This window comes from Pollicipes pollicipes, unplaced genomic scaffold (genome assembly GCF_011947565.3).
Source record: "Pollicipes pollicipes isolate AB1234 unplaced genomic scaffold, Ppol_2.1 Scaffold_6138;HRSCAF=7277_pilon_pilon_pilon, whole genome shotgun sequence".
Classification (NCBI taxonomy): Eukaryota; Metazoa; Arthropoda; class Thecostraca; order Pollicipedomorpha; family Pollicipedidae; genus Pollicipes; species Pollicipes pollicipes.
The window spans coordinates 14,211,611-14,224,295 of record NW_023596818.1 but is presented as its reverse complement, the minus strand read 5'-3'; the positions used below and the strand labels follow the sequence as shown (position 1 = coordinate 14,224,295).

The 12,685-nt window shown below is 45.5% G+C and overlaps 1 protein-coding gene across 1 annotated transcript; it reads left to right on the top strand.

Annotated features, from left to right (window-relative positions):
• Positions 1-1,352: 1,352 nt before the first annotated feature.
• LOC119105763 (uncharacterized) lies at positions 1,353-9,397 on the top strand. Its single transcript, XM_037229264.1, has 7 exons — positions 1,353-1,429; positions 3,284-3,335; positions 3,832-3,975; positions 5,135-5,276; positions 6,549-6,664; positions 7,296-7,421; positions 8,999-9,397. Exons 2-7 carry the CDS (start codon positions 3,284-3,286, stop codon positions 9,124-9,126), a joined length of 708 nt encoding a protein of 235 aa, XP_037085159.1. The 5' UTR covers positions 1,353-1,429; the 3' UTR covers positions 9,127-9,397.
• Positions 9,398-12,685: the final 3,288 nt, after the last annotated feature.

The window sequence follows — 12,685 nt, the reverse complement described above, 5'->3', positions numbered from 1 at the left end:
GGTTTGCTCACTCTTTTTTGTTCACTTTATGCTCACTTTTTTAGCTTAACTTCAGCCGCCAACCTCAAGCCTTACCCTGATTTGTCGTTTTTTATGACGTGGACTGATCGGGGGTCAAGCGACCACCAAGATTCCGTTTCCAAACCAAGATAGAAATTAGCGGAAAGCATCAGTGAATTTGTTTCAGCAAGTTCTCGTAATTGGTAATGATATTTTTGCTTCTTAGTCTATTATTAACACCCATTTTGCAAAGCCAAAGATTTTTTTCCGAAAATTGAACGTTTTCAGCTTTACACGCTCATATTTGCAAGAGCCGTGCCTTGTAGCGACTCTACACTTAAATAGGCATGCTTCCTGCACTTTACTTACTTAAAACTGAGCTTTCCTTTGAGCAACCTAGTGCATTTTTGATGTCTTTTGCCGTACATTTATGGCGTTTGGCTTCGTTAAAATAGCAATAATATATGCTGCGCGCGTTCTGCAGCATCGTCGGTTGCCACTCGCCGCCCACTCAGGCCGTAGATCACCGTGCAGTGTTCTTGAAAACCCGCTCGCTTCGAAAACAAAAACGTCAGAGACTGACGGGTGTTAAGTGCAAAACACGTGCAATGTACTCCAAAGTCTACCAAAAATGTGGGCGAGATTGCACGACATTCTCAAGAGGCATCCTCAGAAAACTTAAGAGGGTGCATCAAGCACTCCCTCCTCCCTTTAGGGGCGGAGGGTTGAGCCCACCCAAAAAAACCAACGGCGCCCTGTCCTGTACGCATTCTACAGGCAACTCAGGTTGTTTAATGGTATGGCATACCCAGGTGAGAACAAAATGGAATGAAAAAACTATGATTTGAAATGCTCGTGTAAATCAAAATCAAACTATTGACCGCAGTGGTTTAGTCGGCCCGAATACTATTGATTGACGACTTCAAATCATTTGTGAGGCTAGATAAAAAGCTTGGAATACGGGCTGATACATACAAAAGGATTAAGCGCAGGCTACATGTTTCGCTCCACGGCAGATAGACCGTGCAAATGAGATCGTCTGAACGTATGGTGTCATCAAGCCTTTCGGCAAGTAACACCAAGCATCAGCCCTTCAGAAGTGCCGCACTCTTCGGCAGTATTCATGCCCGCATCGGAGGATCAGACCAATTCAGCTGGCGAGCCACGACCAACGCGGACCTGCTGAGTCACCTCAGACCGTGCCTCATCGCCAAAGGTAAGCTGACCTTTGGCGACATTTCGGGATGACCGGTTGACAGGTTGTTTACCGACTATCTGTGCTGACACCGTGTCAGGGCGGCCAAATGTCACTGTGACAGGTCATCATCACGCGAAGCGAGGGCATATCGGCGTGCGGGACGCGCCAGCGGCGCCAGTCTGCATCCTGCCGGCCCATCGCACCGAGTCAGACAGCCTCCTCCGACAAACGGTAAGATTTGGGGAATTGCAGGAGGGAAGTGGGGAAAGATGGAATTCAGAGCGATTTGGACTCCCTCAAAAAAGTTATTTTCTCAAAGGACTGTATGGTTGTGTTTAAATGATGTACATCAGGGATGCAAGCAATTGTTTAATCGCCATAACACGCGAAAGTAAAACGTGGAACAGCCCCTTCGCGAAAGAGCACTTCAGATGGCTAATCTTGAAGTATAGTGAGTTAAAAAGTTTAATATTCGTAATGAACTTCTGCTCATCTTTTTTCTCGAACGAGTCTCGAGCTGCACCCAGGGATGGCGCAATGTGGTAGGAAGAGGAGACAAGAGCATGCTTTTGCTCCTGGAAATTTGGCAGGCCTCCTTTTCCTCAAGGAAAAAATTTCTAGCTACCGATGTGCCGTAAAAATTCAGATCAGGCCTCTATAACTGAGCTAGAAGTAGTGAATCGGACTCAGGAGTCCCTTTCCTGCTTCAAGGGGTGTGTGTTCTGGATCAGGAGGCCGTCTTTATTTTAGATAGCCTGTACTCTGGGTCAGGGCCCCTGTTTTGTGTCGGGCGTACCCATTTGCTGACATTGAATGCCGCTTTACTCGTAAGGTGGCCCGTACTCTAGATTAGGAGATATCTTTATATACAAGCAAACACTTCTCGCGCAACAGCCTCCTTGGCCCTCTTTAGGCATCAGAAGGCAGCTAGGGTGTATCAAGATGCCCTAATTTGGGGATAAGGAGGCCCTGTTTTGTATTTGGAAGCCCATTTGTGAGCCGCAAAATCCTGTTAGATGTGGCATGGAATAAAACACCCGCCATACATCAGTAAGCCCTCTATGTGGAATCGGAAGCCCTTGCCTGAATTGGGGAACTCCAAGTATTGATCAAAAGGCCCAACTAAGCGGGATCAAGAGCCGGGTTTGCATTGGGAGGCCCCTTTTGCGGATCTGACAGCTCTCATTCGGAACAAGGGCCGTCGCAGAATTATGGGGCTCATCATTTGCATCAACGGGGATTTTTCTGGATCAGGAAGCCTCGTCACGAAAAAGAAAGGCTTTGTTCCGAATCCAGCGGCCCTAATTTGGGATCAAGATGTTTTGTTGTTGGTTCGTGAGACCTCTTTGTCAGCCAGGAGCCCTCTTTCAAAATAAGGAGCTTCATTTGCGAGATCACGGGGCGCCTTTCTTAGTGAGGGAGCACTTTGTAATTTAAGTGCATGGAAGCACGTTACAAATAAGCAAACACGAGCACATTTTGCCACCCTTCTTCAGGCTGCATACTAGAAATAAGGTCAAGAGAAAGGCTCTTGTGTAAATGAAATATTTCTCGCAACTCTACAGAAAGTTTACGTGCTTCAAAACTTTTTCCCAAGTACGTCAGTGCACTAATGAAATGAGACAATGACATTACCTATCTGATGCATCTATATAAGAATAATCTAGGTCAGATCCCTGGTCAATTTAGTGTCAAACATAGGTATGCATCGGTTTAAACTTGAACTGTTTGCCCGTTTTCGCATTCGCAGAGGAATCACGAATAGCTTGCATTGGGATACATCTACGTGATGTAGTACTACGTACTACATCTACGTAAAATGAATGTATTTGAAACATGACGAGTAATGATACAAAACAAGGTTTGCGTTTCCTCCTAAACACTCCAGTTATCTCTTTCAGTGAGACATCGCCATGCCCATTTGAGTATTGTACTTTATTTTCTTCGCGTTTGTACCAAAATTATGTATAGAGTTCTTCACTTTGGTGCAGGAGACTGACCAGTAAACTTGATGTTTTAGTGGAATGAACAGAGTGCACAAATAATGCAGCGTTGCTTTATCTCCCACAACTGTATTTCTTGCAGATGATGACGCCTTTATCTCTGGCATGCATCCTCTTCGTAGCCTGCTTCTCTGGTGAGTTTTATTTATTGGTGCAATCGGTGTCTAGCTGATAACTTAATAGATTAATGAATCGAACATGACCTCGAGCTACGCATGGGCGCAGCCTGAGCTTTAGCTCTAATTTGTGCCAATGGGCGATGACGTGATCGGTCATTCAACAGTAGTGCGAGTAAATATGGCTGCCGTCCGGCTGTGGTTGAGGTAAAAGGTCACGTTCACCTGCGATGTCTCGTTTTGTGAAAAGTGTATGCACGTCAGGGTTGAGGTACCAGGTCATACCGCGCTAAAATCCAGGTTGAAGTTCAAAAGACTACCAATTTTGTTTTTCCCTAGCCGGATTAATTAGCTTAAGTTTGTGCTTGTAGCACTAGGTGGCTTGTGGTACTTATAACATCAATTTAGTTTCCACTAAGACGACCCGGCAGAAATTGTCTTCAGAAGAAGGGCGCTTATCGAACCGCTTGCTGCTACGCTTGGCGAGCTGTGACTGACGCGGGTTTGTACGCAGGTGAAGCGCTGGCTGCTCCTCCGGGCGACTTGATCACCAAGATCGCCAGCAACCTAGGATGTGGAGTCCCCTCAGATGTTAACGCCTGCGTCCTGACCAAGTTCCGGTCCCTTATGGACAAGAGCAAGCAGGCCTTGATTGAAGGTAAAGGTCATGACAGGATGGTAACTTCACTGCGCGTTTCTGGTGACAAGTTGGATTGGATCAGGTGAAGACACATGGGATGTTTACAGAGTGCTTGCCCCTGTGTTCATACTGGACGTTTGTCGTAACTGGCACCTCAGACTTAACAAATCGTTTAATGTGTTATGGTCCTGATGACGCCTATCAGTGCTTTGAGGTGCAATACCGCAGAGACATACATGCTTAGAGCAAAAAAATAGACGAAATAAGCACATTTTCGTGTACTTATATAAAGCCATCTGTTACTTATCTAAAAACGCATGTGAGCCAAACTCCTTGAAAATGAATGTTGGAGACTCCTCGAGCACGTATTATGCTCTACAACTTCAGTTCAACCAGCACTCATCTGGTTTCATAACACCATCCTAAACTCTCAGATGCGCAATCAGATGGGAACGAAGACTGTCAGGAGCCATGCCTCTAATTACGGACGGGCACCTTTTAATATCAACGGGATCTTTTGTCGCATTACATCACACCTCAGCCGTGGTAACGAGAGCCTCCTGTCGCACCGCGAACTCAGTCATCAAAATTGCCTGCAGTACGTGATGAGAGGGTTTTCTTCTTTCTCTTTCTCTCGCCGTCTCTTAGGTCTCTACCACTTAAGGATTAAGGTTTTCTCGTATTCACCATATGCAAACCACCTGCAGCACAGTTACTGCCCACTATAACCCCTTTCGTGGCTGGGGTGCCCCTCTCGATAATTAGTACAAAACGCTTTCTGCAAACATCTGATCGCATGATTCCTGTTGACCACATATACAAGCTTGCCGTAGTTTACGGAAACTCCTCAAATTTCTGGGAAAGCATATATATATATATATATATATATATATATATATATATATATATATATATATATATATATATATATATATATATATATTCGTGCAACTTGCGGTCGGACAGGTTGGACAGCTGACGTTGCCCAATCCCTGTGTTTGATAGGCATCAAAGGAAAATTACGGATGTGATGGCTATGGGAGCGCCTTGGTTGGTGCATAATTGGTTGCCTCGAGATGAATTCAAAAGTGATGCACTGGTCGAGCTCATTGATACCAGACAACCATACCAATGAATACAACTGTTGCTGATAATGTATCACTGTCCGCACGACCAGCGGCCCAAACCAAGTTCGGCGGCGTGGGCTCTGACCCCATTTCGAAGATTGCATTCCCAGAGAAGACTGTGGGTCCGGTCACTGTCTCTGGCAGCGACATCAGTGTCGCCGGGCTCACCACTCTCCGCGTCGACAGCGTAGAGTAAGTACACACAGTACCTCCCCTAGGTCAAACCTCTTCAAGCCGCAACTGGTATAGGTTAGGGAGTTGAATGGAATGTTTCCGCCGCTGGATGTTGGCTGCAATGGGATTGCAAGGTACTGCGTATCGGAAGTATACCGTGGTGGTTCTACTATTTCCTTTTGTCACATCCCACGAGGACTAGTAAACTTGAATGAGGAAAAGTCAGCACAAATCATATCATTTTGCCACAGCGCGCACTGGATAATGGCGCCAATAATGAATTTTGAGCACATCATCTACGTTAAAAAAGCAAACCATTTGTGCATTTCTGGTTTAGTTTTAAATTCCATGCAAAATAAAGTTTTCTGTAAAGAAACGCTTTCATTTGAAATTGCTGTTGATGCGTGATGAAAATAAATCCAACACCACAAATTGCAAACATCTGAGCCGTATGCCTATAATGCCAGAAAAAACCTCGTTTTCTCTCAGAACATCTTTTTAGGTTGAACTGTGTTCAAAAGGGTGAAAGACTAACGGTACAAAATGTATTTCATGGCTTGATGTGCTTGCTGTAATACGGCAAAATTAGAATAACGGACAGGAATAGACACCACATAACTCAACTTGATACTTAAGTATGATATATATATATATATATATATATATATATATATATATATATATATATATATATGTGTGTGTGTGTGTGTGTGTGTGTGTGTGTGTGTGTGTGTGTGTGTGTGTGTGTGTGTGTGTGTGTGTGTGTGTGTGTGTGTGTGTGTGTGTGTGTGTGTGTGTGTGTGTGTGTGTGTGTGTGTGTGTGTGTGTGTGTGTGTGTGTGTGTGTGTGTGTATGATTAACTTAATTAACTTAACTTGAATATACAGGAGAAAGGAGAAAAAGTTAATAGCTCTTTGACGGCATACCTGTGCCAAAACAATTAATCATGTTTTGCTTTATCGTTAATTCTTTTTTAAACATTATAATCATGGTACCAAAGGCATGTATTCGAAAAAGTAATGCATCTGTCCATTTAACCTTGGTTATTTGACGGGTCGTAAGGCCAACGGCACTGTCCTATGTTACTAAGAGTTGGTGAAGTTTTTTTTTTGCTGATATCTCATGCACCATTTGTTTGGATAAACATCAAGAAGCTCTGATATGTCTGTTAGCATTAGTGGCTGTGACATTTTCAAAACGTCATATTTTTGCCCTGTCGATAATCATAAACTCCGCCTAGTAATTGTTAGTGCCTTTGAAAATGGTCTGATCTCCGCTTACCTTTTGCAGGTTATCTGGCAATTCTGTGCAGACGACTCTGAAGCTTGGAAAGATGGTCATCAAGGGCCAGTTCGCCGTGAAATACGGCCCACTTAAGCAGGAGATTCCTCTCACGATCAATATCCGTAAGGAAATACCAAAATGGGCTTAGTATAGCCTATCATAGATTTGTATTACTTATATATTGGGAGATCTATCGACTACCTAACATTATCTAGCTAGCTTGGCAATTCCGGTGTTTGCTCATTCCTACATTTGTCTGCAAGTTATTGCATAAGTGGGCCGTCGATATCGAGGCCATATTATAGGTGAGGTAAGGTTCTGGAAATCGCCAGGCCCTGGCACAGCTAAATAAGTTATCTATTCACAGATTGTTTCTTGATGTGGTGCAGCCCACTGTTTACATGGGGCACCAATTTTGTCACACAGCATCCCGGAATGTCGTCATTGAGACTTCGCATGAAATCGGACGGTTTTTGCGAAGCGTTGTCTTGACATTTAACAGCGAAAGCTGCAATACGTCATGTCTAGCAGTAAGTACATAAATCAATAGATAGGTAGAGAGGTAGGTGGGGGGGGGGGGGGGGGGGCAGAGAAAGAAAGGCATGTAGACAAGCAGAGTAATATATATATATATATATATATATATATATATATATATGTCAAGAGAAATTATTTGTGCAGCGAAACACAGCAGTTTTTCGCGCTCTATGAAGCGTGGTCAGAACCAGAATGACCATCAACCCCACGTTGCAGGTGGTGTGAAAGCGACAGGGGAAGCGATATTTGGCAGTGCCTCGGGGAAGTATGTCGTGGAGGACGTCAAAATCGACATCAAGGTTGATTCTATGGAGGCGGACGTCGGCAACAACCCTTTGCTCGGTGAGCTCAACCACGTCTTTTACATCAGCTCGCGCCCTTTACGAGGTATAATCCATCTAAACGCTCATGCCATTAGAACGATGTGCTCACAATCTGTGCAGTTTACGTGCTTCAATAATGACTACGAGATCTACACGACGCAGGGGGCACGCATTTGTAGGGCCTCTGTAATAAACAATTCTGCTTGTGGGTAACTTTGTAGGGCATTTGTAATAAACAATTCTGCATTTCTCTGGTCATTCATTCAACAGCTCTGCATTTGTGCGGTTTTACAGATCCAGGTAGAGTGAGGGTACATACAAACGGGCCTTTTTCCCATGTGCCCCGCCCCTTTCACCCAATGATGAATCCAAATTCTCTGTAGTCTCGTATCCGCCGGACGTTATTACCGCTAGGCCAGACCTTCCCTGTCCACCAAGCTAGTATCAGTTCGGGGTCAAAGCAGTTAAATGCTGTCCATCACTTCGAAATTAAGATGTCGTACCCCGATTCCACGTCACATCTGGGAACACCGAGAGTATCACTGATCCGGCTATGGATCCCACTACCACTCCGTCTGTGGCTGGATCGCATTTTTTTAGCTTGCCATCCATAAGCCATTTCATTCAATCCATAAGCCATCCCTAATTTGCTGCAGTATTGTAGCGTCGCAGTGATGCAGTATATGCAATTTAAGGAAGTCGATAACTTGAGAGACTTGAGACGTTTTCGAAAAGAGGGTTCTTTAATCAAGCGCGAATCTTTTTGTAGGAAATCCTCTCGTGCTTTATCATGAGCCGCTACAATGACAAGTGAGCTGCAGACAGCTAAGGATGGGGTAGGACTGAGCTTGTAGAAGGGATGAGACCAGGCAGGAAAAGCTAAATATGTCAACAAATTTTTAGGCTCCGACTGTTTCCAGGTTGGAGAAAAAGGTGGGAGAAAAGACAATAGTATTAACCTTACTCCTCGGAAAAACAGGAAAATGGAGATATAGTTAGGTTGATATTTCGGAAACATGCATTTGTGGAAGCAATATCAGAAGTGAATCGTCCCGTCGCAAATCGCATCGCCCCATCACTTCCGCTATTGTTTAGATTAAGGCATGTTGCCGAAATATCAGCCAAACTATATCTCCATTCTCCTGGTCTTCCGAGGAATAAGACTAATACTACTGTCTCATCTATGTGAATAATGCTCTTCGCTAATGCACTGAACAACTTACGAAAGGTGAGAGAAGTGTTAGAGCGAGCAGTCCAGCGGCGCCATCGACCCGATCAGGTCACGTCGACCGTCCAGTTGGTTGGTATCACCATCTGACCCTCTCCCCGTCCTCCCTCCCTCCGCGCCGTCCCAACAGATAGAAGACGACAGACGAATGAAAATAAGCTATTCCCCGCAATTCTCTAACAACATTTGCACTCTTTTCATTTTGCATCGCCTTTAACGCGCTCCTTCACCGTCTCGTTATTGTAATGACGCATAGAAATTACACCTTTCAAATAAGACCATCATGAGCAAATCCAGTAGCTGTGCATGAGCCGCATGCTGCGAGAAACATTTCTGTATGAATGAGCCGACGTGTTCTACTTTTTCAGGTCCTTTGGTAGAAAGCTTTATCAACGACAACAAGAAGCTGAACGGAGAGACCCTGCCGTGGCTGGCAACAATGGTCCAGGCTTGGCTGAAGAAAACATTAACCAAACATTTGAGCAGACTAGGCTAAGTCATGAAATTAAGAACGAGTTGGCTCTTGTTGAACGAGTTCAATTTTTCATTTTGCCGGCCCATCTTGCACCACACGGCACTTATGGGCCTGCTAATAACCGAGCACTTGACTGCATTCAAGTAATGAAGCGTTGGTTTGTCTCGGCATTACTGCCATGTAATCGTTTTTGGAAGTGCAATTTTGATACAGACTCATATGAGAAAAGTTACCATCGCAAAAACAACAAGCCATCGCGTGAACGTTAATACAGATATGATTCTTGCAACAATGTGGTCATGTGGGCGTGCCAGTTGCAGGCATCTTATGCAACATTGTCTTAAAAGAAACTGGACGAAGACGTTGGAGTGTAGCCTGAACCTCGTTTTATCCACATCACGCTGTTTTTCGCCGGCCAAGCGGCGGACATGGCGAACCGAGGACAACGGCGCGATCTCCCCACCCCACGGTGACGCTCCTGTCTCACCACTTCGGCAAGCGGCGGCCTTTGCACTCATGACACCGGCCACCGGGTCTGAACTCCCCTCTCCCCCCCCCCCCCCCCCAGCCCGGACTTGTCCGCGACACATGAAGCGTGTCCCTTTTGCCCTTTGCCTGTAGGTGTCGGACATCACTTTGACAGGCATGTGAGCCTACTACAGGGAGGGGTAGAATGGATCAGAATGGTACAGAGCAGCCTGACATTGGTTGTCTGCTGCAGCCAATCTGGTGGCGCCGAGGGGTAAACGTACAAACCTACTCCCTCTTCCTCCACACCATTCCCTTTCCTCACATGCAGATGACCCGGGGCCTAAAACTCGTGTCACCATCAGCATCGACGTCACCTTCCATCTGCATCACCATTTACTCCTGACAGTAAGTTATTGGTGGATGTCCCTCTATACTCTGTACCTCCATACTCGATCTTAAGGTAGCTTTTCATCCAATGCTTTCCAGATGCAATGAACAGCAGACACCTAAATCTCCCGCCCCACCAACGCAGCGTTTGCTCCCATTACCCGCTCCTAATAAAGTGGCAATTTCAGTGCAATGAAGCTTCACACTCTTCCAGTGTCCTTTTCCAAAGACCCTGACTGTGCGCCTGACCTAAAAAAAAAAATGGCGGGCGGTGGTCAGAGCTTTCACATCCGACCCGCGCAGGCCTGCAGCAGCCAATCGCCTTCACCAGTGCAAATATGGCAGACTGGTCACGCCCCTTCAACACATCGTATTGATTTCATTGGTCACTAGTTGGCTGCCAGGCAGTGGTATGTGACCTGGTATCACCACGCGGAAGGAACCCTCCTGGCAGCGGCGCAAACAGGACAGGGAAAGAGCGGCAGCGCCAACCTACATCATTTTCGTCGCAGGGGAAACAAATGTTTGTTGTTTGAATTGCGCCATGTCCTATGCACGACATACATGAATGGACGGTTGTGAAGCCGTGCATGGAAGCACGAAGAATGAAGCAAAATCTGAATGCTGTTGTGAAGCCGTGCATGAAGACCATGCGCATGCACTATGCACACATGTGCGCCAAATATGCAACACGAATAGTTCCACAAACGAAGAATTGCGGTAACTAGGCTGAAGAAATTTAGGTAAGAGCTAACCATCCCTTACGCAAGCTGCGGGCGGTTCTCGAATTGACTGAGAATAATTTGTGTTGCACATCCGATTGATGCAAGAACAAATTGCGACGGAGTGTCCTTTAATGCGATAAAACGAGCAATCGATAATAAAACCAAAGTGAAGTGAGATAAAGTCAAGTGGCAAAAGGTCAAACGGGATCAAAGTCAGATGCAAAAAGGCAAAAGCACAGAAAGCCAAAGGACAAATGGTAAAACCAAAAAATATAAATCAATCACAAAAAGTCAAAGCACATAGAAATCGGTGCATAAAAGCCATACGTCAAAAAGTTAAACGAACAACAAGTCAAATGGCAAGAATCCAAAAGAGGAAAAAATGGAAAATAAAAGACCAATGCAAAATGTCAAAACATCGAAGCCAAAATGTAAAATGTCACAGGGGTGAAAGTCAAAGGGACATATACTGCGTGAATGTTAATCTTCATCTTGTCGTCCTCTACTTCCCCTTGTAACCTCCCCGCTTGTATGTAAAAAGGGGAGGAGACGAACCTAATAATTCCAAATTCAAATGAAAGAGGCTTCTCTGAACCCCGAAGCGAATAAACCTCGTGCATTGTGCGGCGCACTTTCGGGTCAAATCCGGAGCTTTCTGCAGCCTGTGCGGAGCCACGAGGCCCGTGTGTTTCATGTACTTTCAGGCTGAGCCTCCTTCGTGGGTCAGCATGGCCCTTGCACTCCTGCACGAGCCTTTTTGCTGTGGATGTAGTAAGGGACTACGCAACAGGGAGGGAGCAACAGGACAGTTATGCACCCAATTGTTGAGCTGATGAATCCAAATCCGTGTTCACAAGACATTTTCTGCATCAAGTCGTGAAGTTAACTAAGGTTTTTGCACTAAAGGTGTCTACTTACAGAGTCCATGGAGCACCATGCAGTTAATTCTATCCCAATATCTGCCAATACAAATCATTTTATCTTACAACCTGAGCAAAAGCTTATCATCACAGTACTTCATTGCCACCCGAAGACTTTTAAGGGTAACTGCTGCTTGTCCAACCTAAACGTGTTCATTTACAAAGATGGCTGCCTAACAAGCAAAGACTTAACCTTTGTAGATTTAAGTGGTCAGCTTACGTCTAAGATTTTTCTTCTTCTTTTCATTGGTATAAAAAATACAACAAAAAGCCTTTCAGCTTCAGCTATAAAAATGTAATAAATTTCAGCTTAGCCTTCCCAAAACCCGAAATGACCGGGAAGCGTAAGATATCTTTTATCCAAATTAGGGAAGCATAGTACATTTCTGAGTAGTTGAAACAGAAAGTAGTGATAAAGTTGTTGTGTGGGTTTCCTTGTCTTCTTTCTGCAAAAGCTTAGGAGACGCACAAGATGACCTTGCCCAGGAGGTTCCCCAGCAGGAAATCCCACCGCCCACTAAACATCGAACAGCATTGAAAAAACGGGCTGCTGTTTCGGAACACTGCATGAATGATGTGAGGGCTGTAGTGAAGGCCAGGGTAAAGCGTAAAATATCTCCACTTGCTGCTATCCTCTATTGTCACTCACTCTGCCGGCATTCAACGGTAAGCTAACTTTATCGGTAATCCCAAACCCATTTGTTGAACACGAACCGCCTGTGCTGCTCTGGGAATGCATCGCCGCCCGCGATTTTTTGCGCCGGCTGGGTGCAAAAAAATCGTAAATGTCGCGGCCCGGATCGCCTCGGGGGCGCGCCGTCGAGCTCATATTTCACCGGTAAAAAGGTCACTGGGCTGATGTGACACCAATAACCTTATTACGCGCCGCGACCACATTGGCGTTTTCGTGGCCTTAAATGGCCCCGCGGGCGGTCCAGTCGCTGTTCACCCCTCGGACCACTGTGAGCGAACGTATCACGAGGTCAGCGTGCCGTCCGGTCGCTGCTCACCCCTCGGACCACTGTGAGTGAGCGTATCACGAGGTCAGCGTGCCGTCCGGTCGCTGTTCACCCCTCG

Bases quoted from the DNA above. Each gene is read 5' to 3' on its own strand.
- LOC119105763 (XM_037229264.1), top strand. From the start codon at position 3,284: ATGATGACGCCTTTATCTCTGGCATGCATCCTCTTCGTAGCCTGCTTC. The intron at 3,336-3,831 runs GTGAGTTTTATT...GTTTGTACGCAG, and splicing joins CTTCGTAGCCTGCTTCTCTG to GTGAAGCGCTGGCTGCTCCT. The intron at 6,665-7,295 runs GTAAGGAAATAC...CCCACGTTGCAG, and splicing joins TCCTCTCACGATCAATATCC to GTGGTGTGAAAGCGACAGGG.